Source organism: Phaethon aethereus (genome assembly GCF_964289735.1).
Source record: "Phaethon aethereus genome assembly, chromosome: 9".
Lineage (NCBI taxonomy): Eukaryota > Metazoa > Chordata > Aves > Phaethontiformes > Phaethontidae > Phaethon > Phaethon aethereus.
Window position 1 is genome coordinate 17,317,759 of NC_138585.1, and position 24,824 is coordinate 17,342,582.

Sequence of the window (24,824 nt, forward strand, 5' to 3'; positions counted from 1 at the left end):
TTTATTTGTAAACAAATGTCCCCGCTTGATGGCATCTCAGGTGATGTCCATCTGGCCCCAGGGACATGAGGATGCATCCACATTAGCCCTAAACTTCAGCTGTGTCTGGAAAGCTAATGGCTGCTGAGACGGCACCAAACAAAATGGGCTACACCTACCCCACCATGTGGGATGGATGCCCCACAGACGACACAAGGAGGGGGGCAGGGTTTGGACTCAGTGTCACCCTCACCTCCAGCCACCAAAACTTCTCTGACTCTCCATCACCCCTCCAGTCCTCCCCCCAGACTAGCTCTTGGAATTGTTTCCAGCCACAGCAGACATCCCAAGGAAAGTTTTCCAACACACGAGACAGCACCTGCTGCACCTAAGCAATACTTATTTTCAGCAGAATCATTTCAGATAAAATGACCTTCCTTGGGGTTTCACCTCTTCTTTAGGGCCCTCAGTAGTCCTGCACGGCAACGCATTCATCCTCGTAAGAACCTAGTCACTTTTAAACTGCTTTTAAGGCCATTGGTTTCGCTGATTTACAGGCTCCTTATGGTGTTCAGTGTTTGTTTGTGGCTCTTCTGGCCTATTGCAGGTGTCCAAGTCATTCTAGACCCCAACTCACCTAACCCACCAGAAGTATTCGTATCTCCCCAGCCTCTCTTCATGGCCCATGTAGACGAGTAAGCCCCACCAAGGAACAAGGTCAGGTGAGCTTACCTTCCTTCTGCGGGGACATCATCTCCTTCACTTGCCAGCAAAGCCCTCCTACAGCTGTAAGCAACATGCAAATATTGCCTGCTGTCCCCTCTGCGTGCCTGTAGCCTCCTTTGGGCCTGGCCTCCTCCTCCTTTGGTTTTGCCATGCAAGGAGTCAACAGTGAATGAGCCACTCTGCCATTTTGCTATCATCCAAAAAGCCATTTGTAGAGCATGTAGAAGAGCAGAAGGCCTAAGGAAGGTCGGACTTGCAGACACACTAAGAACTGTACTCTTGGCTATGTCATGTAACTGCAAGGTATTTTTTTTATATATATATATATATATTTCTTTTTTGATACTACATTCTGTAAAATATCCAATGTCATGTAAGGATGGTTCTGTGTAACCTTCCTCCTGAGAACAAAATAAAACTTATATACGTACTGAGTTTGTGCCCTCAGGCTTTTATTCCAAGACGGGCATGGTCAAGGCTGGTTGCTAGTCTCTGCCACGCACACCTGCGCTCCCGGGAGGATTCTCCCACCATCCCTCACCCCAACGGATGCTCAGCCATGGCCTGCACAGCTTCACAGGCTGAGACAGACCCTGGCCAGCCGTGAATATAAATTGCAAAAAGCGGCAACAGATGAGATCCTGCCCTCCAATTATTTAGAGCCTTAGCACAACACTGAAGACAAGGGCGGTGGCAGGAGGAGAGTGCAGCAACCTGTATGCTGAGAATAGCAATTAAATTTGGGTTCAATTGACATGCGAAAAAAATAACAGTATGTGACTTTTGCTTTAAAAGAGTTGAAAAATCAGCCCATCCCTGCCAGCTGTTGGACTGAGAGAGCGCATCTTCACAGCAGAGGCTCTGCAGCAAGCACAGACGGGAGCTGAGACAGGGACATAGCTCTGCCGGACATCTCTTCTCTGTATCACAAGCTGTGAAAATCCAGGCTTTGGAGAGAGCTTAGAATCGTGGGCACTGTTTCCTACCATGCGCCTGGATGCAGGGCTGAGAGCTGGTTTATTGATCCCTATTTTCCTACGGCACAGAACTGAAATAACAGCGCCGGGCTCCTCTGGGTTGACAGCAGGGAGGAGGGCAGTGGATCTGGCTCACTCACTCACGGGTCTGCTAACATATCCAGAGACACCAGAGGGGTGAATAGGAGGAGAGAGAAAAAGCAAAATCAAGGCATGGTCCCCTGAGCATTAAACCACCATCTGTAGGATCTGAGCCTAGACAACTCCAGGGCAAGTTAAAAAATATTGCTGCCCTATAATAGATCAGTCATAAATACAGACTCTTCTCCGCCTCCCGTCGATAGCTCTGCCGGGAAATCCCCAACGCAGCCCAGCCCTCACCCCTGCTCACCAAGCCGCCGGGCTGCCAGTGCCAACCCCTCATGCCCCGCGGCCGCTGCGGCTGGCTGCAGGGAGGGCTGGGAACGCGCAGCGGAGGAGGAAAGCGAGAGCAACAACAACGGGCTTTGCATTTGCTGGCACCTCGCGACCTGCCGGGGTGGTGAGAGCTTCTCTCCAGGGACACAGGCGTGGAGACAGCAATTTATCAGTCTGGCTCTGGTGAAAGGCCAGCAAAACATCCCTGGGTGGGATTTGCCCATCCCTGCTCATTCCCAGTGCCAGGCATGAGCTGAGAGTCGGCTGTGGCAGAATCCAGCCCTGGACAGACCAAAGGGGACAACCAGGACCTGCCCAGGACCCATGGGGAGAGAGAGCATCCTGCATCCCTCAGCCACCTTCCCCGGGATGGGCTCGCTGTCCCCATGCCACCTGGGGGGCTGCTCACTGCTCATCAGCCCTGGGGGCTGAACTGAGCCGTGGGGGCTTGCTCTGGGCTCCCAAATTACCAAAAGCCATGAAAAGCAGCGCTTTGAGAGCAGTTTGCTAAGAAACAAGTGGGAGAAAGGCACAACCGCACATCAGAGTGGGGTATCCTAGAAGGAGCCCAAAAATGAGGCTGTGGCTGAGAAGCCTACATATGCATGGGTGTCTCTAAGTAATGGGGAGAAGATGAAGGGGTTACACGATGGAGGGGGAAGAGGACCTCCAGACATGCACACACATATGAGGAGACAGGCAGGCAAGCAGGCAGCATCGGGCAGGGGAGCAGGGAAAAAGCAGCGTATGCACGCAAGGCCATGGGTGGGGAGTGCGGGGTGTGTGCAGAGGGCATTGCAGGGGAGCAGGGGATGGCTCTGCCTTTGTAAAAGACCAGAGAGACCCAAGCAAGAAAATAAGGACCCCCGCAGGGATGTGGTCTCCACCAGAGCTGTCTTCCCAGGCGGAGGCGAGGGAGTTCCCCCTCAGCAGCTGGGTGGCTGGGGAGGCTGCAGACAGCCAGACATGATGACTTGGGCTGGGAAAACCTCAGCATGGAAAGAAGAGGGCTACGGGCAATGGCAGCAAGAAACTTGGCCATGTCTCTGCTTCATGACATAACGCCGACAGGGAGAGGGCGGGCTGCTCCCAGCACGGGGAGAGCCGCGGGAGGGAAGGGAGTTGGTCCAGGCTGCAGGATCAGCCTCCTCCTCCCCAGCAGAGCCACTCAGCCCTGGACAGCTGAGCAAGGAGAAACCTCCTCCAGAAAGACAGGTCCATTCATATATGAGACCCTTTGGGTCCCAAGCACTCACTCAGCAACTGTTCCCCTGCCAAAAATGCTGGAGACATCACTGATGCTCACTCAAGGGGGAGAGGTCATTCTGGCTCTCCTTTCTGTGGAAGTCCCTGCTGGTGGCACCACGCTGGTCCTCAGCCCTGCTGCTGTGGCACCACTGTCCCCTGGGCAGAGTTGGGGGCCAGGAGGGGTTTGAGGCCCCACACTTTGCATTGTGTGTTCATCTCCAGTGCTCTGAGACTGGGAAATCACAGCTCGTCCACAGACCAGGACCATATTCACGTAGAATATGGTTTGAGGGGGCCACCCTACAGGGAAGCAGCTTGGCACAGGGACAGAGGGGAGAGCATCTCCCATCTGGGAAGGGCTTGCCCTTCCCAGTGCTGGCGGCTCACTGGTCCCATTGCTTCCCAGTGCAGTGCCGGAGATCTCACAGCTCCATCTGCTGGCTCCATGGCCAGGGCTGCAGAGGCTGCGGAGAAGCCGCTGGGGAAGGGGGAGAGTTGGTGGGATGAGCGGGACAGAGCACTTAAGAAACAAAATCCACATGGCCCCTGGATCATACAGGCTTTTCTTGTTATTTTGATTTTTTTAACCAATAGCCTGCAGGTTGCATATATGAAAATATGGAAAAATCTTATGCCAGCAAAAAAAGCAAATCCACAGTCAGCAGTGTAAAAGGCCCCGCAGGACACAGCAGGGAGAAGAACACCTGGAAAGCTGCGTAGCCAGGGCTTGATGCTGTGCAAGCTGCACCAGTGACACTGGGTTTGGTTAATGCCTTCCTTTCATCACATCTTTCTTCCATTAATTCAGTTGTGAAATCTTTCTTACCATGTCCATCTTCAGCATCAAATCATTTGCAAAGTCAGGAGGGGATGGATGCAGCTGCCTTGGAAGCTCTGCAGGTCTGGCCCTCGTTGGACTCATTTGCCAGACAGCCCAAAAAACAATTTCAGTACCTGGAGTAGTTTGGGGGTTGTTCACTTGAGCTCTTACTAGTTGCAGTGAGCAGCAGGTCCCTCAGTGTCTGTGTTTCTGCTCCTTGACCCCCCAGGCAGCGTATGAACCCCAGAGAACATGGCAAAGAGTGAGTGATGCAGCTCATCACTCGGGGGGGTGTTAGAAACCCCCACCCCAGCAGCCGGCATGCCCCCCATGGGTGCCTGGGCCCACTAAGGCAGAGCAAGCTGGGAAGTTGATGGAGTTAATACAGGTCCCTGGCCAGCCTCTCTGTGGGAGGTATGCAATGAAAATGGAAAGTACGATGAGGATGGCAGAGGCACAACAGGGGGTGATGTCTCCTGAGTTGCTCCTAGACCTGCCCGGGGCTTGGTGGTGGGCTGGCAACGGCACACTCGCCACTGGCACCCCATTTCCCCAGGGGACGGGCTCACAGCGGGAGCACCAGAAGCTGAAAGAGAGGAGAGCCCAAGTGGTGGGATGGAGGCTGTCAAAGGGAGAGGAGCACAGAGCTATGGGGCTGGCCACAGCATCACCCCACATCCATGCTGCCTCAGCGAGACAGGGGCAACCAATCCTCCCTGCCTGCCCCATGGGCATGTGTGTCCAGGGTGGTGAGATGCTGGAGGGGACGGGGAGTGAGCGGATGCCTGTGGCAGGGGCCATTTGGGCACTCTCCCACTTTCCCCCAGACTTACTTCTTCCAACCACACTGAATTTGGGTACAACACCCACTGCTGCATCCCCCTTCCTTTCTGGTGATCCTCAGGTGGGGAATCAGGCCCAGTCCCCCACCTCCTGCAAAATGAAGCTGGAGGCTCCCAAAACCCACCTTGCCCTCTGGGTACTGGGGAGGGACTCAGGATGCTGCTGCCCAGCCCTGGGCTGTCCCTCGCCCAGCACAGAAACCCTGGCTGGCTGCAGATGGAGGGGCTGACCTGCTTCCACCCCTGTGCCCCGCCCCAAATATGCCCCACAGTATTACCCCAGAGGGGCTGAAGCAGTAGCCTTGGTGCCCCAGTGTGAGCCAAATGCCAGCCCCAGTTGCACACCGAGCTCTTCTCCTGGCTGACAGCACTGCAGGAACCAAGTGCCATGAGCCATTCTACAGATGGGGAAATGGAAGCACAGCGCAGATAGATACACAAACTTGCCTAGCACTGCCTGAGACGTGACCGTCCCTCAAGCTGGGCCAGGCACGGGAAATGGGGGAGGCTTCCATTACCGTGATGGTTTAACAGCTTGTGAGAGAGCGTGAGACCCTGCCAGACCCAAAGTTTTGTCCCATAAACCCCGGGCAAGCAGGCAGAGAGAGATGAGCAGAGGCAGACTGCTTCCCCTGGGAGCAGCAGGGGTGTGCCTTCAAAACAGGGGTTCGGTGCAGCTCATAGACAAAAGAGGTAATTCCCGCAGCTCTGCCTGTGCAGGCAGCGTTCCACCCTGCCCTCTGAACCCATCCCTGGCTGCCCCATGCCCACTGCTCTTGCCTGGTCAAGTCATGCTCTTCCACCACCGGTGTCCAGCTCCAGGGCAAGGCTTCGGGAGTGAGACCCTGGATGATCTTCAGGTCCCACTCATCCTCTGGCTTCACCTCATCTATCAGGTCATAACATATCTCCCTCCAGGTGTCCATCCACAGTGGGTGCATCTCTTCTAGGGGCTGGGCTTGCGACTGCCTGGGGGTGCCCAGCTGCCCCTGCTGCCTGCCCCAGGCAGGAGCCCTGGGCTTGGCTGGCTCGGTCGACAGCAGGCAGGGAGCCAACGCCTGAGCACAAGAAATGAAACCAAAAGGAGGTTTGCCCACAGTGCCCAAACTGTTCTTGTCCAGCTCCTGCATGTCTTTTTCCACCTGCCGTGAGCAGCAAGGGGCAATGTGTCCCTGGCTCTGCCCGTGAGCTGCCCACAGGGCATCACCCACCAGGGATGGAGCAGGGGGACACAAAAACTCAAGCAAACACAACACACAAAAGAAGCATTTCAGCAACAAGGTTACCCTGGGAGCTCCCTGCCACAGGCGATTCCAGATGCATAACAGAGTCAGGAGAGCAATCAGGCTGTTTATATGAAAAAAGAAATCCAGGAGAGACTCTGAACTTCGGGTCACAGGGAAGATCATACCAGAGCAGTTGATATCTCTGCTGCCTCACTTCTGATTCTCCCCACCACTTGCCCAACCCAGGACCCCATGGCAGATGGACCTTGGCAGCCACGATTGTATCTGGAGCTTATGTTGTGCAGGCTATTTCAAAAACTTTGGCAAGTATTTACAGACCAATTTCACCTTGGTTTTCTGGACCAAAGTTGTGCCTACAGGACATGCTGTCCCCATGGGTAAGTCCTGCAGGAGCCCAGCAGCTCCCCTGCAGGGAAGGTAAGAAGCTGAGGGGTGTCAGGCTGCAGGGGGACAACAGTTTTCCTCCCAACTTTATGATGCCCACCAGGTCCCCTGAGTCCTGCAGGGCAAAGTAGCAGCAGGCAGGAGTCAGCATCCTCCCCTTTGCCCAGCCCCTGTAGCCCAGTGTAGTGCAATTTCCCCGTGACTGACCGAACAGGGCAGAGACTTGGGATTTGCTGCCACAGCCTTCTTGTGCTTACCAACCTTGGGCACCCTTTGCCCCCACCGCAGGGTGCCCAGCCAGCCGGGAGGGGTTTGTGTTTGCCAGGGTGTTTTTCAGAGCCATAGTCATAGACTCATAGAAAGGTTTGAGTTTGAAGGGACCTTAAAGATCATCTAGTTCCAACCCCCCTGACATGGGCAGAGTCACCTTTCACTAGATCGGGTTGCTCAAAGCCCTGTCCAACCTGGTCTTGAACACTTCCAGGGAGGAGGTATCCACAGCTTCTCTGGGCAACCTGTTGCAGTGTCTCACCACCCTCACAGTAAAGAATTTCTTCCAAATATCTAGTTGAAGTCTACCCCCTTTCAGTTTAAAACCACTACCCCTCATCCTGTCACTACACTCCCTGATAAAGAATGCCCTTGTGAAAGCTCAGCACCTAGATGTTTTTGGAGGACAACGCAATCTCTGGGCCCCTGGTGACACAACGGACATCCACTGGTGCACGGGGCCAGAGCAGACGCTGCTGCACACAGCTCATAGGGAGGCAGTGCCAGTGTCCACTGGCACCAGCTCCCCGTGACTTTGCTGCAAACCTCCAACTCTAGGTGCCCCTCAGCTGCGTTGGGTGCCCAGTTCCACCAAGGCCAAGGAGAGCATCGGGATGTGCCTCCCTGGAGGCTGAGCCCAGCTGGTGGATAAAGGCAGCCGCCACCCTCCCGCTGAGCCGTTCACACGTACCTAGAAAAGACTTTGCAGAAATTAAAAAGCACAAATGCATCCTTGGGCTGAGGAGAGAGGGCTTGTTTTATTCTTGCAAGTACACTCTAGGCATCACATGGAGCAGCTAAGGGTTGTCCTCATGCAGAATATTTCCTCTATTTCCTCTAAGAAACCGACCTACCCACAGGGCTCCCCGAGGCTGTGGGACGAGGTGCCTGGTTGAGGCACCCTGATGTGTCCCTGTCCCCCCACAAGCCAGGGAAGCCTCACCGTGCCACAAGCAAGGGCTGACCTTGGGCACCCAATTTTCCAGGCGCTCCATCAGCCTCCCCAGCCATCACCCCATTCCTCTTTGTGAGCCCCAGGTCCCACTAGTTCCTGGAGAAATAAAGCAGGATGAAGAGGAGCACTGCCACAAGGCAGAGCAAAGAGCTGCCAATGCAGCAGCAACTTTTCCAGAGGGAGTTGCTATGGAAGGGAGAGGGGTGGTGGGTTGGGGTTGCATAGTGCCTCGTGCCCCAGCATTTCGGGGTGCAATGGGTCTGAGCCTTGTCTGCGTCCATCAAGGGTACGCAGGCATCCGACGCTGGGGCCAGCCTCAGCTCGCTGCAAACACCGAGCTGGCAGCCCTCGCAACGGGTGCTGTCATGCGGCCCTGCCACCGGCGCATTCACCACGACTTCCAGGAGGTCAGAGGGCTGGATGGTCACGTGGTAGAAGTACCTGAGGATCTTTAGCACCAGGTTGTGCAGAAGTCTCTCCATGGTCTCCTGGCTGAATTCGGGCTCCTCCAGCTGGGGGTCAGGGCACCGCCTGCACGCCTGGCGAAAGGCTCGCATCCACACCGTGCCCTGGCACCGGTGCCTGCACATGTGGAACAGCACATGCACTTTGGCCGAAGACCACTCATGAAAGCACTGGGAGCACCGAAACCTGCCAGGACACAGAGGAGATCAGCTCATCCCAGGCTCCCTGTGCTGAGCCTGCAGCTTTCTGTGCAGTCAGTAGGGACCAGGGCAGCCAGGGCTGATGGATTAACTTCATTCATGCAAGCTTTGCATCAAACTGTCCTCCCCCTAACAGCATGACACCAGTCTGGGTAGTTCAACACAGATGTGAGCTCAGGGCTGGCACCAGCATTAAAGATTTTAGGAGTCAGGGGACCACGCTGGTCCCCTCTCCTAGCCCATCCTGGCCCTGCTTCCAGGAGCAGGGGTCCTTGGGGAGGGACGCATCAGGCCCCAGGTCTGTTTGGAGCTCCAGCCCTTCACCCGTGCCAGCTCATCACAGCTCAGCAGAAAGCCAGTGTCAAGGCCAGGGCCAGGGAAGTCAAAAAACAAAAGAAGAAAAATAGAAGGAAGGTGTGGGTGGGGGCTGCAGGTCAGGTGAGGAGATGTCTTGAGGAGTCAAAAGGAGAGTAACCTGCAGCTCTTCATCTTGCACGATCTCCATGGGGGCTGGCAGCCAAGGTCTCCATTTGCTGCCACCCGGGCAAGGTCTCCGGTTGATGCCCAGGGTCCTGCTCAGGTCAAAATGGTTTGTATGGGACCTCTCATCGGCAATGCAGAGCCACAGCCTCTCTCTGCTCTGGGACCCCGCAGCCTGGTGCAGATGCAGGTCCGCTCAGGCATTGCCCTGTGTCCCAGCAGACAGTGGCTCTCCCTCTCCTCATCCTCTGCGTGCAAACCCAGCAGATTTGCCCCTAGCGTGGTATAACTACCCCTGCTCGCTGGAGGAGCTCTTTGCATCTTGACACCAGCACGGAGAAACTCTGGCCAAACACCAGCTGCCCTTTGGCCCTGCGGAGCTGCCATACACCCCTGCTCTCCAATTATCATGATTTTTTTCCAGTTTGGCAATAACCTACCAAGCTTGGAACAAAATGGGAAAACCCCTCCCAGCCTCACCCACCTCCAAACTGCCCATTTCCTGTCAAAAGCTGTTTCCTACAACCAAACTTTGAGAAAGGGAAAGATCCACATGGCAGCCCATCATCCCTGGCCCTCCTCCGACAGGGAGTGGGTTGGCAGCACCCTACCTTCCAAGCGCACGGCGCTGCACAAACTCCTTCCAGCCAGGCTTGAGGATGTGCACCTGCAGGGTATCATCCTCCTGAAGCACCCATGGCTCTGTTAAGTGCATGTCCATGATCTTCACTGCAAAAATGTCCTGCCAGGTCCCCATGGTCCCACCTGGAGCTGGGGAAGAGGCAGTGGCCAGGGTGAAGTGTGCGGCTTCTGGGTGCTGATAAATGTATGCAACTTTCTCTTCTCCAAACTCTTCCTCTTTGCACAATATCTTTGTTCTTGGAGAGGGGAACCTTTGCTCCCACGTAAGCAGCACCGCCCCATCCCAATCCCTGTGTCAACAGTCTCTGCTGACGCTGCACCAGGTCCTGGCTGGGTGAAATGTCCCCCAAAGCAAGGACAAGGTGGGTTTTCCCAAGCCCCGCACATGAACCCCCAACCCCGACCTGTGCTCTCGTGATGCTGCTCTGTCCATAGGCAGAGAGGTTGGAAACACAGCCCCCTCCAGGCTGCCCATGTCTGTCGCTGTCGCGGCAGCAGGGGCGAGCCAGCGGAGATTGTGCCCAGCGTAATGGAAGCGAAACCCACTGAAAACGCAGGACTCAGCAGCTGCTAAAGCCCCAGGTAGCCTTATCTCTCTCGATAGCCACCACCAAGCACGGGCTGTTTTTAACAACTTTCAGCCAACTCAAGCAGACAAAGGTCTGATGTGAAACCACAGGGTGGAATCTCAGGGAGGATGGCACTGCACGTGAGGTGAGGTGTGGTCTGAGCTGAGAGCACTGAAGGACGGTATAAACAGCAGGGCCAAGGCTGCCTGCAGCCCTCTGCCCCTCAGCTCACCCCTCTTGAGGTGCACAGGTCCCCCAGGACATCCAATGGAGAGTGATATAGGATGGGGAGCAGGTCAGATAAGATGCTAAATGATAACTGGTCTTGAATTAGGGGAAGATTCGCAGCTCGACAAAGCAAGCTCAGCTTTCCGTGGAAATAAAACCATCTTGTTTAGTGTGAAAATTTCAGAGGAGAACGACCTGTGCACAGAAAAGGCACAAAACACCCCAAAACGCCCATCCTTGGAGGAAATGTGCTGGGTGGCTTCTAAGGATGAAGCCATCATGGAAAATTATGGCAGCTCCTCGTGTTGAGTGCCTGGAGCAGCGCTCAGGCTCCCGGAAGCAAGGAGGGTTTAACACAAAGACTGTGGGATATTAAAGCCTGCAATAGGACAGACCTCTGTTTAAAGGCAGAAGGATCTATTTTAAAGGCAGAAGGATCTAAGAATCAGGCTTAAAATACTTCACATTGGTTTCAAATGAAGTATGTCTCCATGGCATCCCCAGTGCCCAAAAGCCCCGGTGCCCCAGGCAGCAGTGCCAGCGGCTGGGGCAGCGGGATTGCTGAGGATGTGGGTGATGACACTTGTGGCCTCACAAGAGGGGCACGATGGCTGCCAGCAGTAGGTGAAAGTGGCTGTGAGGTCTTAAGAGGCACCAGCACATCAGGCTCATCCTCCAGATCCCAAAAGGGAGGCAGGCGACGTAGGTAAGTCCCAGTAACAACAGGTTGGCAGGGAGCCTTCAATCTTTGCTGCTGGAAGGGAAAAGCCAGTGAGTCATTTGTACCAAGAGCCCTCCAGCACCTTCACAAGGTGCGCTGCCGCTCCTGCGAGAGTGGAGGGTGGTGATGAGGTCCCGGGGAAGAGCCCACCTTCAGCTTCAAGGTTCCTCCCTGCTTTGAGGTCCTTTCACCCTTAATTACATCTTGATGCTACAAACTGGAACAGGACGAGAAGGAAGGAAAGGAGGCTTTCTGGAAGCAGAAGACACAAGCCAAGATCTTCCAGATCCTTAAGGAGAGCGAGCAAAGCCCTATCCTGTGGATAGGACCTGGGTCACCCCCTGCCCAACAGCTCTGCGATGGGGGCACGGGGTCCCGCTTGGGCTGGGGCAGCGCCCTACAAGCATGATGTTGAAGAAGGGGTTGTCCCACCAGCGTTTCTGATGCTCGCAGGTGGGGACGGGGGGACATCCCTGGCTCTGGTCTGGTGCGTGGGGAGGAAGAGAGGGAGCAGCAGGTCTCCCTGCCCCCCCTCCCACTCCTTTCCCAGACCACGGGGCCCCCATTTCTACAGGCTCACTACAGAAGACCCCTTCGTGCCCCTGCCACAGAGGCCTCTGCGGGGCTGCAAACCTCCCAGAGCAGAAAGCGGGAGCAAAGCGGGAGCAGGGCTGGCCTCGCAGCGGGCACCGTGCAGTGCCTGGCAGCACCATGACCCAGCGTGGCGTGGAGCCACCAGCAGCAGGGTGACCAGGATGGGGCCACCCGCCCTGCAGCATCTGCCCATCCCCTTGGGCCCCTCTGTGTTAGGGGCTGAGATTTACCCTGTGGGGGTTGAATGCAGGAAAAAACTACAAGTTTTGACATCTCCCCTCTACTTCTAGGGCAGCTGCGCCTGTGTTAGACACCTCAAGCTATTTGGAGGAGGAGGAGCCCCCCGGGGAGGCAGCCCTCTCTCCTGGCAGTCTCGCATTCACCCAAACAAACCGATTGCTTCATCTGGGGGATCTGTGGTTTCAGCCCAGCTCTTCCTCCCCAAGGCTGCTGCCGCGGGGCGGAGGGACGCTCCCCACGGGGCAGGCACTGCTCCCCACACTGCCCGCCCCAGGGAGCAAAACGCTGTCCCTCAGGCACATTGCTCAACGAGGGTCCGGTGGCACCCGTGGCACGGGGATCGGGCCCTGCCTCCAAAACCCAGCTGCGATGGAAACCAGCCCCCCATTACGTCATGGCAACACAACTCAAATCACGACTCACGATATGCCGAGCCCTCACAGTCATCTCTGAGAAGGAGCCCGGTGCTGGTCCCTCTATTAAAGCCTTTGACTTGCTTTTACTAAAGGGACTTTCCCAGAACCACCCACAGAGCCGAAACTGCTTTGACGTCCTGTTCCACTTCACACACCTCTCGGCGCTGCCTGAGCACCTTGCCGCTTACCGGCACCTGCCTGGAAACAAAAGTTGCTCCTGCAGGTCCCCCACAGCCCGGCCTCGGCAGGGAGCGGGGACGAGCCCAGTCCCAGCCCTAGCACAAGCCCGCTGGGCTGGACAGACCCTGCCAGGGACAGACCCTGCCAATCCCCTCCATCCCGGCGCGCTGGTCCTGGCTCCTCCGCGGGATGCGCGAAGGAGGCAAACACAGGTGCAGACCAGGCAGTAATTTCCCTGCCGCTTGCACACAGCCTGAAATTATTTTTGACTTCAGTTCTCACCCCGCGGTGAGCCACCCAGGCGAGAGGAGGAAGGTTTCCTGAAGTCCTTTCTCCTCCTCTCCATCTCTCGCTCTGTGTGTCAGCCTCCCCGTCCCCCACCCCTCCAGCCCAGGGACAAAGTACCCCCACTGTCCATGAGGACCCTGCTTGGCCCATGTGCGCCCCATCCCCACTGGGACACCCATCCCTTCCCTTTGGGGTCACCCAATACCCAAGTGGCTCCATCCTGCCAGCAGTCCCTGGGAGGGGCAGAAAGGGACATTCAACCCCGGTCCCCAGGCAGGACCGCAGAGCGGGACATCCCCTCAGCAGTGGGGGTGCTGTGTCCGTGGGCACAGCAAGGCTTGCAAGACCGATGGGCTGTCATCTGAGCAACAGGGCATAACCCTAACGGCTTCTCTGTCTTTCACTGCTTGCCTCACACCAGGGCTTTTTTCCCACTCTGAAGAATTCACTCATCTTTTCCTGCGCTAAACATGCCCAATTCTTTTCTATCGGTTATTCTTTCAGGGCATTTTTGCTCTTTTCTCCAGGTCATCAGGGTGAATTTGATTCCTAACTCTCCTCCCAGGTGGCCCCTATACCCTTCCTCAATAGCATATTGCCTTCGTTTGAGCCACACTTCCCCAGAAAAGCCCTGTTTGATGTGTCTGCCATCGTGAGCTATTGAGAAGCACTCATGGGATAGAGCTTCTTGGGTAGCCATCCACCCGCAATGGCAGAATTTCCCATTTCCCTAGCTTGCTTATGAGAACGCCGCATAAGGCAGCACGAAGATAGCATTGCTCCCACTTTCCCTGCGGTACTCAGCCCATCACCCTAGTGAAGAGAAAATGAGGTTGGTTTGACACAACGTGTTCCTGCTAAATCTGTGTTCTCAGCCCCAGCGCTGCCCTCCCGGTGTTTACCATTTGGTGGCCTTACTAATTTGTTCCAATGTTTTTCTGGGTACTGAGGCGGGCTGACTCATGTAGAGTTTCCTGGATCCTCTTTTTTCCCTTTCCTTGAAGCGGATGGTGACTTGGGCATCCTTATCCTCCTGGGACACAGCTCCACACCAGCTCTCTGCACCCCTGCCCCCTTCCAACCTTGCCAGTGTTGAAAGTGAATGGTTGTCACCCCGTCACGATGAAACCCACCACACCTAGGGACAAGCAATGGCTGTAGGTTCCCTTCCAAGATGGACTGTCTTCATGGTTGAGCCCTTCATGGTAGAGGGGACCACCTGTCCCAGGGTGGATTTGAGACAAGGGCAGTCAGGTCCTCTGGAACTGGAGATATGACCAAGCTGGACATTGCCCCATCACCCGAACTTCTGGGATGGAGAGGGATGCTGAGCAATGGGGACAGATTTAAGGGAGGAGGTAGATGTGAAGATGTGGGAAGGTACCACCCCACATGGGTTTGATCTCCCTGTTCATCTGGTGGGCCTCATAATGGTCTCTCCAGGTGTAAGGAGAGACCCTCAGTCCTCTCCAACAGGGCTCTGTCCCAGTGCCACAGGCAGTGGGCTTGGCCCTGGGCTTGGTAGAGCAGGCAGGCCCAGGGCTCCTGCCTGGCCCTCCAAGCCCCCATGCATCAGGATCTGACCCGCTGGCATCCTCGATCAGCACATCCCGTCAAAGGGAGGAAGAGAGAGAAGGAGAAACCCTGGAGCTGACTCAAATCAAAACTAGAGAAAGCAAAATTAGGGCAGTGGGAGGAAACGCAGATGTTCTGCGAGCCTACAGCAGGCTAGGCGAGGCTCTCACTGGGACGGGACGGAGGAGATGCTGTGGGCCTGGACCCCTTCAGGACACACCAGGGCTGTGCAAGCTGGCCGTGGTTAGGGGCCCAGGCAACCTGCCCAGCAGTCCATCCCTCCCATCACCAACCATGGCACCCACCAGCTTACCCCAGCCCGTCTCTTCCAGGAGCGACAGACACTTTCCCAGCAAGTCAAGGCCATGGCAGTGCTCCCACACCGTACTGCCCAACTGACCAGTCCCACCCACAGATCACCCCACTGCAGCACCTCCAGCCCACCTCTCCCAAACCAAAACACAGCTCTGAGAGCTCGCAGCAACCAGGACAGTGCTCACTTGTAAGTGACCTTACTGCCACATGGCCTGACCACCCCTTCTCCCTCCGGCATCTGCAATGTCCCATTTTGCAGGAATGGTGCTTTGCTGCTCCATGGCACAGCTGTCCTTAAAGACACTGCTGCAAGCACCAGGAGAGGACTTCCTCACATGCCTGCCCAGGTTTTTTTGAGACCTGTTTTTTGGGCTCAGGTTTCTTTTAAGGGATGCTTGCTCCCGTGTTGTTCCCAATCACCTTTAATCAAGGCTGGGGTATATAAGGAGCCAGGCTGGCTCTTCAGCATCTGTAGAGGGGGTTTTGCTTGCTTAGGTATAGCTCAGGCATGCTGAAGTCACACATCCAGCTTCCTGCAGATGCTGGCAGGGATCAGTCCCAGCCCTCTGAATTCTCCCAGTGAGGTCTGGCCATTCCCCATCAGCAAGACCCCAGCATGGGACCAGGGATGAGCTCTGCTCTCCGGAGGTCCCAGCTGGTGTGCGGTCTCAGGGAGGTGACAAAGCATTTTGGCACCGACGGTGGTGGCAGCCACTCCCTGGGGGAGCACCGGGCGTCCACAGTTGGAAGAGGTTGTTCTAACTGCCAGACCAGAGTGTGCAGGAAACGCGGCAACTTCGGCACCCGCAGCCACCCCCTTGGCTGCACCCGGGTTCTGGCACGGCAGGAGCTGCCACACACAGAGGGGGTGGCTGGGGCTGGGGGGCTGTGTGTCCGCAGGGGTGTGCATGTATTTGGCACATGGCAGCTGTGCAAATCCAGGGGTGTGCACACAAATTTGCATGGGGAGTTGTGGGGGCATTTGTGTGTTCATGAGCACTTGCATGTGCTTGCACATGAGTGTGCCTGGCCAGGCTGGGGATCCTTGGTCTGGGGTGATACAGGGAAAAAAACCTGGAAACCCCCACCCAGTTTGGCTGCAGTGCACTTGCGAGCACAAAGCATGGGGGAAGTGTCTGTCAGGAGCATCCTCCATCACTCACATCACGATGCCGATAGGAATCAGGTGGGCAAACCCAAACCTACACCCTGTCCCCTCTGGCCTTTCAGGAATCATTCCCAGTGATGGCCCATCCTGAGAGCACAGACGAGTGAGGTCCAGGTGCTATTTAATTTTATAGGGCCTTGTTTTTCTCCCACTTGCATGGCTGTAAGCCTCAGTTTTCCCAAAATGGGATGCTGAGGACCAGGCTGGGGCCCTGCTCTTGTTCTGTCGGTGGCCAGTGGCTCTGAGGCACAGGGGTTAGCCCCAGCGGCTGCGATGCTGCTCGGAGCGAGGTCAAAAACCAGAGCCAGGTGGTAGGGTCTGCCTAACTGCTCTGCAGCAAACCTCTTCTCCGCAGCCTAAACCAAAGACCACTGAAACCCTGCCACCCATGCCCCTCCAAAGCCAGCAAAGCAGCTGCGGCAGAAATGATGTGCCCCACAACCATACGAGGCACATCGCAGCCCAACCTCTTCTTGGTGCAGGCAGGGAAAGCCAAAAGACTTGAGGGTGTCAGCTCAGGCCCGCCCAGAAAATCTGATGCAAACCTTAGCATCATAGGTGGAAATGAGTTTGCTTGGGTCCTTGCTTAATTTGGAGTGGAGAAAAGGGGCATAAACCTGCCAGCTGGCACAAATAGCGGGCAGCCAGCTGGTACGGGTGCAGTGGTGGGCAAAAGCAGGAGGGCTGTGATATGGAGTCAGGGGCAGAGGAAAGAAGGATGTGGGATGGTGGGGCTGCAAAAGCCAGAAATGGGAACTTCTCAGGATGGGAGGTAATACAGCTTCCTCCAGATCCCGGGCAGTGACTCCAGGAAGACTGAACTGCTGTCACCACACTGGAGGGAGAGTCAAAACCGTAGGTGGCTGCTCTCCTGGCTTGCACGGAAAGACAAGAGCAGGTCCTGCACACAAATACCCTCAGCTCCCCATCCCCCAGCAGGATGCTGGGGCGTGGAGGCTGACATCCATCTCAGGGCACTGCTTGGTTCAGGGATGCTCAGTTGGGGGCTTGAAACCTGCATCCTGCCCGGAGCTCATCCCAGCCCTGTTCCCGCTCCGGCTGGCACAGCCGGTGCCATGCCCAGCACAGGGGAGCGTAGCTCGGGTCTCTGCCAGTGCTGGGCACCCTGCCCTCCAAGCACGGACGGGAAGTGGTGCCTGGCAGCCTGGAGCATCCCCAGGCCCCAGCCTTGCTCCCTGCAAGGGGCAGGATTGCAACCATGCTGCTGGGGGCCGGGGGGGCACAGGCACTGCTGCAGGTTGGGTGCTCTCCCATCCCAAATGGCAGCGGGAGATGCTTTTGCTACACCTCCAACCCCACCAGATGGCTTGGGAGCCTCCAGCCAGCTGCAGACCATCATCTATCAAGAAAAGAAGGGACCCAGCCCCAACCACTCTTGGAGGAGCCATGGCTGCAGCTGGGGGGTGCAGGAAGGGCTGAAGACATGGCACCTCCGCTGCCCGAGAGGCAGAACGGAAAATATGAAGCAGGGCCCACTGTCTCACCAGTGTCGTATCTGACAGGAAAGCCAAAAGCAAAACTGCTGACTGAGCTCCCACTTCGCCTGCTGCGGCTGCCTCCTGCCTTGGCTTTCCGGGCGAGCCAAGCCCAGCCGGCCACAGCACGTCTCTGCCGGAGCCACCGGCAAGGAGCAGGGCTGCTGCTTGCAAAAAGCCCCAATGGGCTGAGCCATGTGTTGCCATGAGTGAATGTTGTGGGAGTTACGGCACTGCCCATGGTGGCTACTGGGAGCCTTCAGCAGCTCCGGGGACCAAAGGGGGCCACCACATCCACTCCCTTGCCCTGAAGAAGGGTGAAAGCTGTCCCAAACGGATGTTGATTCCATCTGGTCCCCTCTGGAAGTTTCTTGAGGACTTTCGAGCCCCTGCAGGGGACAAACTGTGGTGCCTGGTATGCCTCACCCCTTATCCCAGTGCCCAGGCTGGCTCCCACAAGGCTGCACTGGTTTTACTGGGGGTAAGGGAAAAAGAAACTTGCTGATGGTGCCGACAAAGTACAAGATACAAGTGATTCTTCTCTGTTTCCACTGGGTTTCACGGTCTTCTGGCAGGTCTCTGCTGCCCTCAAAGCCACTCCTTACCAGGGTTTCTCCCCTCTTGAGCAGTTGTTGCTTCTTTCTGTTCTGGTTTCTGGCAGGTGGCACAGCCCCAGCATCGCCTTCAAGAGGAAAATGGAAGTTTGGAGCCAGAAAGCTGCACTGAGCACCATGCTGTGAGCTTTGCCCCAGCTGATGGCAGCCAGGCCCCCAGAATGGTGGGAATGCTCATCCCCACCAGGCTGGGCGAGCCCCCCAAGATGAGCCTAGTAAGGGGGAGCTTCATTTGCAGCTGCACCTGGGTGACCAGCTCAGACAAGGGCAAGAGGAAAAAGAGCCACGGCTTCTCTAAATTATTAAGAGCAGCTTCGTGGAAGAGCGGCTTGCGCGTCGCATGAAGAGGCCCGGGAACCACAACAGACACCACTGCCTCCCGGCTCTCGTCTGCGCGGTGCCAAGAGCCGTTATTTGCCTGCCCACGCGCTTGCCATCAAGAGTCAACAAACTCCCCGGATGTGAAACCCTTTATTCACCTCCCAGGGCCAGATTCATCTCCCACCTGTGGAAGGAGGGACACGGGGGTAGATTTCCCCTCTCGCAGAGGAGGGAAGTGCCTGGAGTCGGGAGGAACACCAGCCACCTGCTTCACAGCGGTTCCTTTAAATAGCGGTACACAAGACAGTCTCTGCCCTGGGTCAGCAGAAGCCCTCAGCCCCGGACTCATCTGGGCAGCATCTCCCAGGGTCCACTCCAGCTCTGGCCTCCAGCGTTTCCTCCCACAGTCAGACCCAGGTGAGGGAAGCAGCGTGGCCACTCCAGAGAGCCCCAGGTGGAGGTAGAAAACCAGGGTATGATGTGAATCACCTTTGGCGCAGACCTGTTGGCATCACTGCTCTGCCCCATCCCATCCGTTCTGCCCCATCCCGTCCTCCCTGCCCTGAGCGAAGAGGCGGCACGTGGAGCCCAGCAGGGACCTTCCTCATCCCGTGGTACCCACCCCATGGCCACGATCCCACCGTGGCTGGGACCATCTGACATCAACTCCAGCAGCGGTGCCTCCATTGCTCTGGTCCTTGCACGCTGGATTTTCCCAACTGCAAACTGCAGTGGCAGCGAGGGGCCGGGGTAGACTGTCCCTGCCCACACCTCCTGGCGAGGAGAGACCCCAGCCTTCAGCAGGGCTGCAACTGCAACTGCCAAGTCCTCTCATCCTGGTATTTCTTCCCCCGCTCCGGCGTGACAGGTTTCTCCTCTGGGAAGACAATGGTGGCGTATTCGGTCTGCTCAACTGGACGGGTCTCGGGGGGCACCTGGGTGCACTGGTCCCCCTGAAACTCCAGCACACCATAGTCCACAGTGGACACAGACACCATGGGGGGCTTCTCTTCCTTCTGCAAGGAAACCCCATCAGGGCAATTCATCATCTGGAGGTACCTGCCATCCCCAGCACAAGCCCCTTTTTTACAGCAAGTGCCAAAACCAGCTCTGAAGCACCCCAGGAGGGAGAGAGCAATGCACAGCAGAAAGACACACAGACCTGGGAGAGCATTCGCCCAGAGAAACCAGACCAGGAGCCTTGGGGTCACCGCTGAGGCCATGTGGGTCTCAGCTCTCTGCCTCTGCAGGCAGGTGGGGCTCCCTGCCTGCCCAGCCATTGAAGCCAGGGTCATGCTAGGAGCCTTTTCCCACCTCTCCATCAGGTTCCGAGCTGGCACAGGGTGCACGAGGGGAACCCAGGGCTGAGTTTGCTCAGTCCAAAGAAGGGAGAGTAAGGGGGAATCTACCTGCTGCCTTCAGCTACCTAATGGGGTTGGAGAGAAGATGGAGTCAAACTCCTCCCATTATCTTTTCCCATTTTCTACAGCAACACAATCCACTGCCAGAGATAACCCCGCTGTCAGCAACGGCTGGACTACAGAGGTCCCATCCTATCTCAGGCAGTATTTTGACTGTGATGGGGCTGTGCTGCAGGTGCAAAAAGGCGGTTGTAACTGTGCAGAAAAGATCAAGTAGCATCAGAGAATACAGAAGCAAGAAGCCTGTGAAGGGTTGATAAAGGGCAGCCCTGCACCCTCTGCACCCCAGCGATGCTGCGATTGCTCCCTTGCAGCACGGCAGGGCATCAGAGACGGAAAACTCACCACTGACACGTTTTCACTTGGTGGTTTCTGCACAACTGCAAAGAAACACATTTGGTTAGAAGATGTTTGTGTGCTAAGACAGCATGAGCATCTGGGGCTGGGGCTGACCCAGCCCCCACATCCTAGGAGAGCGCTGGACACCACAACCATTGCACCGCGCTTCCTTCTTCTCCACTCAGGGTCTAACTGAGCATTCCAAGGACAAGTGAGATACCAGCTCAGGCTCTGGGGTTTAACTGGGATCAATGGGGTGCAATGCCTCAGGGGCCCCCTCTCAAGAGCCCCCCTGGCTGCCCACAGCATGGCCAAGGTGACGCCTGGTGCTGCAGTGAGACAAGATGTCTCGAAGGTTCCTGGGCAAGGTGCATGGGAGGGACTCCCATACAGCATTAAGACATCGTGCTAACAAGTGGTTCAGAGCCACAGCACGTGGCCTGAGGCCTCTATGAAGGGCGAGCATGACCCAAAGCACCTTTCTCCCCTAAGCACGGAGATACCTGTCCCATGGGGACATGCCACAGCTGAGTTTAGCATGTTGAACCTGCCCATGTACCCCAGGGAGTTCAAGCTGGGTTTGTTGTATGAGCATCACCCCCTCCGTCCCCTGGCAGACCCCAGCCCCTTGGTGCAGCACAGCCCCCACAGGGGATCATACCTCCTCTCCTGTACGTGATGGTGAGGTAGCCAAAGATCAGCAGCACAACGGCCCCAGCCAGCAGCAGGATGCCCAGGAGCACGGCCTTGACATGGTCCGGGGGATCGCCTTCCTCCACCTCAGGCTCATCAGTGGTGTTTGTCTTCTCAGGGGCTGCTGTAATATCCATCCAAAAAAGGGGGAACAAAACAGCAGGTCAGGACTGTAAAATGGCCTCTATCGTCCCTGGGAAAGTCAGCAGGGGAACACAAGGGCTGTCCCCAGAAAGGACTCAGTCCCAGGCAGGCTGCCACAGCCCCATCATCCCTCCAGGGGCCCTGAATTTGGGCTGACATGGGGGATGTTTTGGCCACACCCCATTCCTCCCCATTGCAGGTGGTGAGGATGATCCCACACCACTGAGAGCCAGGATGCAGGGGGCCAGGGCATTGCAGTGCTGGGGCATGAGCCCATGCCCAGCAGAGCCCCGTGGAGGACATGGCTTCCCCAAGCCTCCCAGCTGCTTCTGCGTCCTGGGACCAGCACAGCTTCGGCTCATGTTGGGAGGAGATGTTGCGAATGACAGTAACTTTTACAGTGTTTTGCCTTTTTATAAAAGGCCATCTTCAGCCCCTCAAAGCTGCCAAGCAAGTGCATGGCATATCTTCCTGTGAGATCTCAGTCTCCTGCACCATGGGGCTACGAGACCCTCCCAGGCCATGGCTTTGCAGGAACAGTATCTACACCAACACCATCTGCTCAAGGGGTCTGAGCCCTGGTCATCACCCCAAACACAAGCCCTGTCCCCAAATAAAGGCACTGTTCAGGGATGCAGGCAGCTCCCTACGCTAGTCTCCTGCCTTCATCTGTGGGTGAAAGCAACTCCCTATGCTGGTCTCCTGCCTCCATCCATGGGTAAGGACTCACTCCTCCCCACAGCATCGCTGGGGAAGCAGCTCCAGCAAGATGGAGACCTCCTGCCTCAGGGCCAGATCCAGACAGAGTGCAGATGGGGGAGAACAGTCTGTATCCCTGGGCATCAACCAGGCATGCAAAGGCGAGGGGAAAAGGCAGAGTTCTGCTCTCCTGACCCACACCAAGTCCTCCCCCAGCAGGGTACCGCCTGCCTTGTGCCCTGGAGCTGCAGTGTGCCCAAGGGCCATAGCACCACCGGATAACACTGATGACCTGTCCCCATCAGCTCAGCCCTCAGGCTGACCTGTGACCACCAGGTGGGACCGGTTGCTCTCCATTACTTTATCAGGTTCAAAGAAGGTGATCAGCCCGCAGTAGTAAGAGCCCGAGTCGTTCTGGTGAAGGTTCAGGATCTCAATCTTGAAAGCAGGAGTGTGGTTGGTGAGCAGGTACTTCTCTGTCTTTGTTTGGGGGTTGTTCCGGCTGATCTCAGCGATTTTTTGGCCTTGGCTGTGGTTGGTCTCCTTGTACCAATTGAGGCTGTACTCCAAGACAGAGTCACTCTCCACAGAGATGTTGCAGAAGAAGGTGGCTGAGGTGCCTGCAGGGAGGGTTAACACAGCTGGGAAGAAGGTCACTGTTTGGGAGAGAGGAAACAAGGAACAGATATGGTTACAGCAGACACAGGTCTCAGAAACAGCCGTACCCCCCATGCAGGAACCAGGGATGCAAAGAGGATGAGAGCCCACCATCGGCCCTGCTAGCACCCCATCCCATGGAGAAGTGATGGGCTCCTACATCCCAAACCCAGAGTCTCCACACGTTCCTTAGCTATTTCACCCTCACCTCCTGAAGGCCCCAGTGAGGATTTACAAAAGCCTGCTGCAGAGCGCTTGCGAGCTGAGGCCCATGCCATCGCTAGCACCTGGCTCACCTGCGGCCAGGCTCTGGGGTCTGCCAGTGATGCAGGCAGGCTGGTGCCTGGCCAGTCTGCAGCATCACCCCGGATCACGGGGAAGTACATCAGCCCGTGGCTCTCCCCTCCTGAGTGTGTGCCTGCCAGCCGCAACAGGACCCTCAGGGGTAGTAACTGTACCATGAAGTGGTTTCAGCGGAGGAAATTGTGCTCTGGGCTACCTAAAATTAACCCAGAACATCTGTACCAGGGAAAACAGACTTTGGGAGCTGTATTATTTTTAAATCTATGGTGTATTTTAACATCTGAGTCACCCTTCCTCCAGCTGATGTTGCCTCTGAAAGCGAGCAGAGGGACTGAGTCCTGGGCCGGGCAGCACCCCGTGGTGCAGCCCATCGCGTGCCCGGCTGCCTGCCGTGGTGCTCCGGTCTGCCCCCTGCTCCATGCTGGGAGCGCGGAGCGGGCAGGGGTTGCCCAGGGCACGGTATTTGCCATCTCCAGCCTGAAACCATCTGACAAGGCAGAGCAACCTGGGGCTTCCGATGCCATCCCTTTCCAGCTGCCTGTCCCCTGCTCGCGTGTACCTGGGCAGCCAGGCACCCACCCCGGGGGGTCCTGGCCGGGCTTACCAGGCTGCTCCCAGCACAGAGGGCAATCAGCCACGGCCACAGCCCTCCCAGCCCTTAGCACCAGCCCTGCTGTTTCGCCACATTTCCCTGCCCGTGATCCCAGTGTGTTCGTCCCCCCTGGGCCGCAGGGATGCTGCAAACATGGGCCAGGCTCGCAACGTCCCGGCTCAGCCAGCCCCATCCAGCAGGACGAGGCAGCTGCTGCATTAACTTTTGTTTGGAGCCATAAAAAGCAGGAAGAAACATTTTTCACACGGGTTACCCGACCAAGTGGTTCAAACTGCCGATGCTTTGAAAAGTCCCTGCCATTAAGAAATTTATCTTCTCTTCTCAGAAATCACCACCCGGGGCCTGCAGACAGAGTTAGAAAGTCTTTCCCGTCCCTCCAGCACTGGCCTGAAGACATAGTTCCATGACCTCAGCATCACCAACCAGAAAAGGAACCAGGATGATTCCTTGAACAGATACAAGATGAGACAGAAAATTGGGCTGAGAAATGAGGGATGAAACTGGACAGGAGGAGGGAGGGAAGGAAGTGCCCTGGGTCCCGCGGGCAGCGCTGGCTGCGGCAGTGCCCACACCAAGAGATGTAATTTTTGCAGTGTTCTGAATTTCTTTTTTTTAATACTAAATACTCCGCAGGCTTGGGGCTTTGCTTCCTACCCAGTGCTGCTGCCAGCAATGAATGAAGCACTCAGAGGACTTCTGAGAGCAGAGGTTGGATTTACATGTTTGCCTGCGTCTTCCCAGAATCAGAGGTAACATCTCTCTCAAACATCCGAAGCCACCAAAGAAAAGAGCGAGGCTGTGGGGGGGGGACACGACTACTGCATCAGGGCTCTTGCTCTCTCTGCCCACACTCATGCCTTCCCCTCCATCTCCCCTTCTCCCCCAAATTTCACCCTGAGCAAAACCGCACGCAGGACCCTGGCTCCCCTTAGGGTCAAACCCAAACCAGAAGCCGTGAGAGCCAGAGCAGAAAACCCCAGACTCTGCATGGCTCTGGCAAACCCAGAGGCTCAACAGCAAAGTCCAGCTACAGCCAGCATGCCCAGAACATGGCTCTGGTGCCAGCACCTCGAGCTGGGGACCTGTTCCCTTCTCCATCCTTTAATCTCATTTCAAGCCCGAGCATCTCCATTTCCCTTGCTTCAGCAACAAGTACCCAAAAGCTTTGGGTTTTTTGCCGCCTTAATGCCAGAGCTGTTTTTAACTACCCAGCCCTTAGACATTTTCCACCAGCTGCAAACGGCACAGGCTGTGCCGGCGAGCTCGCCGCGCTCTGGTACCTACCCCGGCGGCAGCCAGCCAGCATGGGGACGCAGCAGAGCAGGATGGCGCAGAGGCCGGTCAGGGCCACCTCCGTGCTGCCCCACGTCGTCTTCAAGGCACCCGGAGCCATGGCGAGGAGGCTGGTCCCCTGCCCGGGCAGGCGTGCCGTGCTGCGCCGTGCTGAGCCACCGCCGGATCCCTCAGCGCTTCCTTCCCCGCAGTGGCGGCTTGCCTCCGGCTCGCACGGCAGGGGCTGAGGTGGAAATGAAACATGCCCATCTCTGCCCCAGAGGGAAACCCGGGCTGCCTTCCGCC

At 56.6% G+C, this 24,824-nt stretch overlaps 1 protein-coding gene across 1 annotated transcript; it reads right to left on the reverse strand.

Annotated features, from left to right (window-relative positions):
• Positions 1–19,174: 19,174 nt before the first annotated feature.
• Positions 19,175–24,807, reverse strand: PDCD1 (programmed cell death 1; the record flags this gene model as incomplete). The annotated part of the gene is made up of 5 exons (XM_082003388.1): positions 24,531–24,807; positions 21,997–22,329; positions 20,799–20,954; positions 20,144–20,178; positions 19,175–19,393 (listed from the first exon to the last, which is right to left on the reverse strand). Exons 1-5 carry the CDS (start codon positions 24,637–24,639, stop codon positions 19,175–19,177), a joined length of 852 nt encoding a protein of 283 aa, XP_081859514.1. The 5' UTR covers positions 24,640–24,807.
• Between the last annotated feature and the right edge of the window lie 17 nt (positions 24,808–24,824).